At 35.1% G+C, this 5,122-nt stretch overlaps 1 protein-coding gene across 1 annotated transcript; it reads right to left on the reverse strand.

Moving 5' to 3' along the window:
- Window positions 1–874: 874 nt before the first annotated feature.
- LOC112730354 (O-fucosyltransferase 19-like) lies at window positions 875–3,448 on the reverse strand. The gene is made up of 5 exons (XM_072208366.1): window positions 3,429–3,448; window positions 3,231–3,312; window positions 2,663–2,928; window positions 1,860–2,298; window positions 875–1,006 (listed from the first exon to the last, which is right to left on the reverse strand). The coding sequence occupies exons 1-5, from the start codon at window positions 3,446–3,448 to the stop codon at window positions 875–877; spliced, it is 939 nt and encodes a 312-aa protein (XP_072064467.1).
- Window positions 3,449–5,122: the final 1,674 nt, after the last annotated feature.

Genomic DNA, 5,122 nt, shown 5'->3' on the forward strand with positions numbered 1-5,122 from the left:
ATCTTAATTTAAAAATAATTAACTTATTTTTTTATTTATCTAATTTTTGGAAGTATGAGTTTGTATTACAATATTTTTTTTTGGATGGATTGTGGGTACAGGCCCATGTGGCCAAATCTAACAAAAAATCTAACCACTAATCAATAACTTTTTCTAACAAAAAAAAAATATCATAAAATTATAGATTCAATCAGACCATCTCATATACTGGTTCATAATTATATGTAAGATCAAATTTAACAATACTAATAATTTGTGTCCTGCAATAATCTAGACTTTCCATCAAAAATCTTTTTTCTTGGTGTTTCAAACACCAGAAAATACTTTTCTCACCTAAGACATTTCTTTCTTTACTGCACTCAAAGGCAGATTGTTACAAAACAATATAAATAATACACAAAACACTTCAATGGGGAAAAAATTTCTACATTTTAAATGTTACTTCGTTAAATAATTGTAACTATATGCTCCATTTGGCAATTGTTTTTCTCAAAAAAGAATTAATGAATACATTATAATCCCTCGACTTCCACAAGGGTAATTTCGTCATAAATGCCAATCTCCCACTATAATCTTAATCTATGCCTTGTATTTATTATACACAAAAAACCTTCTATCTGTTCTTTTCCTAAAATGGAAACTCATACTTTTTAGTGAAATGAGAAGAACCTTAACACAAATGTCCCTTTAGATTCTTCAGCATCCACATCAAACTTGGCTTGAAACAAAGGAAGAAAGCAACATTTCCACCATAACAACATGAATAAGCTTTTTCCTTTTTTAACGTTTCCTTAAATACAGTGCCATTTTTAACATAATGCACATTGTGAAGAACCCCAACCAATTTTACCTACTTATCAAAAAATCCAATGTATTATCTTTGCGAGTCGAGGCCGATTTGATGATCAAGTTTCAGTGTTGTGATCATCTCCTGAGACTTGTTACATATACAATCGGGGAAGGAATTCGCGAAGAAATTCTCCTCGATTCTTGGCGACTCGCCTACCTGTCTAAAATAAGGAGCACCTAGCCTATATTAGAATGCAAGTTCTTGACCTCAGAAGAAAATGCTTCCCATTCCATGGAACCTTCGGCCAATTGATCAATCAGTTTAACAAAATCCAATCTGAAAAAGAAATGAAAAAGATTATATGTTAGTGACAAATACCATTTCTATGTAAAAATTTTTAAGGTCTCATTTGTTGCAACATTTCTAATAGGGATGTTCATAGGTCGGGTGAAATCGGGTTTGTCTAAATCCAGATTTGTCCCTAAATATACACCGGATCTATTTTTTAGATCCTAACCCGACACTAGACCCGATGAAACCTAAATATTTTCAGCGCACAACTATACTGGATCCAAACCAGGTGAAAAGCGGGTCTTTAAAGCATAAAGAAACTTATTTATAAAGAAACTTATTTATGATCCACTTATTTATAAAGAAGAAACTTGTTACCGAAAAGTTGATATCCATATTTGAACTTGAATTTGTCCATAAATTCTAATTTGATGCTTCTTTGATCTATTTTCTAATTCACCAAGTGTGATTAAAAATAAAACAATAAGCTTATAATTAATATAACATAATATTGAAATTAATTTAAAACATATATCTTTTTTAATTCCTTGGGGTGTACATGGGTCGGGTTCGCTTTGACCCGTATCCGACCCGAAATAATGACCGGGTCAATCTTTAAGACCTTTACCCGGTCTTAGACCCGGTGAAATTACACCAAATTAACCCTTAAAATGTTCGACGCCGGGCCATGTGCACCCCTAATTTCTAAGGTACCATTTCTAAAAGAACTTTGTGAACTGACCTGTCAGGATTGATAGTTTTTCTGAACCCTTCAAACCTCCTGGCCTTGCACAGCCTTTGCCATGTTTCCATCATAAGTATAAACAAACACATTACTCTCCAATGCCACGATATAATCCAAGGCGGCGAGCCGGTTCTGGTATGGCTTGAAAGGCTCCAACTCCTCCTCAATTGCAAGAGTAGAGTGAGTGAAGACATTAGGGTACTTTGCCCTAAATGCCGCCATGCTATTGCTACCATATATAGGCCCCACGACAATGTAGATTGTCATCGATGAAGGGTACCCCATTGCCTTCAAGAAAACGTCTGCCTCTCTAGGTGACATAGGGCATCCACTAAGCAATCTTTTCTCCACACTATCAATCTCTTTTTCCTTCCAATGCTTCACTTCATATCTCATAACCCTTAGTTCCTCTGCTTCCTCTGCTGTTAGATTGTGGCTGCAGCCAATGAAAGCTAGCATGTCTTTCTCACATCTACAAAGTAAGCAAAAACAAAGTAGGAAGCCTTAGTTTAATTGTTGATTAAAGTCTTGTAAATAAATTAATTAACAAAAAAGAAAAAACAGAGCTTCACTCTATAACTGGAGTCAAGAAAACTTTAATGCCTCGTTCGGTAACCGTCTCCAAACAATAGATATAATGCAGAAACAGAAAATGTTTCTGTTGTGATACAAATTTGTCCATTTTTTTAGTTGATCCAAAAACTGGAGAAAATAGAAACAAAGATAGCCACACAATCTTACTGTCTTATTTCTATCTTGTGTGCCTACTGAACTTGGTGAGACCAACAAGACAACAAAAATAAGCAAAGAGAATTAAGTGAAGAACTAGAAAACACCTTAAATGAAGGGCAATATATCGTTCGTTATTGGTTCTTAGCCTGTTCACTAGTGTCCTTCCTAGCTCTTCAATCTCTGTTATGTACTTAAGAGTTTCGTAATTGGCACGACATCGAAGCCTCTGAATTGAGGAAGCAATGCCATTGTTGGCAAGTCTAGAATCCGTGTGAGTAAACTGTATGACCTTGTGTCGCTTCAACAGTGGTACTCCTCTATAGTAACTAGCCTGCAAGATGAAGAAGCATCTAAGCCACCATTGCGCCCACTAAGAAAAGCAAGAATTGTTTCAAGGTAATCAAACTAAAGAGACCACCTAAACTGAGCTTAGCTAAACTTTGTTCATAAAACTCGACTCATAAACTGGATTTGGAATCTAAGAGTCTACAACATCCGAATAGATGATGAAAAAATCAACAATGTGAAACTTAATAAGATACAAACCATATGCATGATCTAAAAACAACAACTTTTTATTTATTTTCTAACGTTGCACTTTACTCCCTAAAACATAGCTTTCAATTTAGAAGAGCCGAATCATTGCGAAATAGAATTTTTTCCCAAACACACCTTTGACCAAAAAACCGGGGCCTTGAGAAGTGGCTTGACAGATGCATACTTAACCGGCAAATACTCAACTTCGGGCCAAAACCTTTAGAATAAGTGATCGGTTTTCAATTTTAAATACTTTTCTAAGTATTTCTGCAGTTTCTATTTTCTTATAAACAGTACCAGACAGATTTAAGCCGGTACTGCAGACTAAATTACCGGTACGCATTTTTACACATTTTTCACAGAAACTTATATTTTTTCACTCGAAAAAATCCACAAAATCCAAATCTCACCTTTAAAATTTTAAATTATTATTCCTAAATTTTTTAACCTATTTTGGACAATTAAATTATTTTATTCCGATTAAATGGCTACTAAATTTTGGTTCTTACAAAGAAGCTGGGATGAAGACTTGGTTGAAAATAGAGTGACTTGGGATTTGGTAGTGGAATTAGGAGATGTTCTTTATGATGCGAAACAAGACATTATGGCTATTCTTCAGACTCAGAATGAAGAAATTGCACAGAAAAGAAGGCAAGCAAAACAAAAGGAGAAAGCAAAAAATAGTCATCCTAAAAATCAAAATAAGGTGTGTAATACAGTGCTTAAATGATTTATAGTTTTTGGAACGTGAAGGGCTTAGGGGGTGTTGAAAAATTGGGTATGGTGAAAAATTTTAAGAGAAAAAATAATGTAAATATGTTAGGATTGATAGAAATGAAGAAAAAGGTGGTTACTGAGTTTGATGTAGTGCAAATCTAGGGAAATGATGCGGTAGGTTAGGATTTTGTGGGATCAAAAGGTACTTCTAGAGGTTTATTGTTAATGTAGGATGACATGATGTTCAACTTGAGTAATTATTATAAAGGGGAGAGATGATTGTGTGTGCAAGGGGTTTTGACGAACAATAATTTCAATTGTGTGTTTTGCTTGGTGTACGGTGCGCATGCCAGAGACGACAAACTGACTATGTGGGAAGAGTTGAGTTTTATCTCTGGATTATTTCAAGTTCTTATTTGTTACATGGGTGACTTTAATGAGGTTGTGCAAGTGGAGGAAAGGAAAGGAGCCATTACGTTAACAGCATCTGCGAAAGATTTCAAAAACTGGATGCAGGATATGGAGTTGGTGGATTTAGAGCTGAATTACTGTAAGTTTATGTGATTCAGGGGCTAATCATGTAGTCGCATTGATCGGGTCTTGGTCAGTGTGGAATGGATTGAAGAGATTCTTGAGACACGGCTTAAAGGTAAGCAAAGGGGTTTATTTGATCATTGTCCATTAATAGTGGAGGATAGTAGAGTGCAAGGTGGGTCGAGGCTGTTTCGAAGTTTAGATTCCTGGTTCACACAAGATGGATTTCTCAGAATGGTGAAGGAGGAATGGAAGGGGCTAAAAGAGTTTCAATTTACTGAAAAGCTGAAGGCTTTGATGATATCTTTGAGTAGATGACATAAGAAAAATTTTGGTAATATTGAGTTCAGGATAACCAAACTGGAGGATGAAATTAGAAAGGTAGATGATATGGCTAGTGATGGATTGTATGATGGAACTATGGAGGCAAGGAGGAAGGCCCTTGTCAGCTTTTGTAAGAAATGGTATGTTAGGAAAAAGATACATTGGAAGCAGATGTCAAGGTCTTGACCTGCTAAGAACATGGATAAGAACATGATGCATGCGCATTATGTTGTGTTTTCTATGCTTTTTCATACAAGAAATTAATACTTAATGCTTAATTATGGAAGTGTTTTGGTGCTTAAGTTGTATACTGCTTTGATCTCTTTGATTTAATTAATTTTGTAGGAAATGAATGAAAAAGAAGCAAAAAGCACAAAACAAGCTCAAAAGAAGAAAATAGAAAATTTTGGCACATTTTGAAGCCTAGGACACGCTTTGGAACCTTAAGCCAT

The sequence above is a fragment of the Arachis hypogaea genome, chromosome 12, assembly GCF_003086295.3.
Source record: "Arachis hypogaea cultivar Tifrunner chromosome 12, arahy.Tifrunner.gnm2.J5K5, whole genome shotgun sequence".
NCBI classification, from domain to species: domain Eukaryota; kingdom Viridiplantae; phylum Streptophyta; class Magnoliopsida; order Fabales; family Fabaceae; genus Arachis; species Arachis hypogaea.

What these genes read in the sequence shown, in the direction of transcription:
- LOC112730354 (XM_072208366.1), bottom strand. Translation starts at nt 3,448, where the DNA reads ATGTGTAAAAATGCGTACCG. An exon ending in TATATTGCCCTTCATTTAAG is followed by an intron (nt 2,299 to 2,662) that starts GTGTTTTCTAGT and finishes CTTACTTTGTAG; the next exon opens with ATGTGAGAAAGACATGCTAG. An exon ending in AGGCTGTGCAAGGCCAGGAG is followed by an intron (nt 1,007 to 1,859) that starts GTTTGAAGGGTT and finishes TATTTTAGACAG; the next exon opens with GTAGGCGAGTCGCCAAGAAT.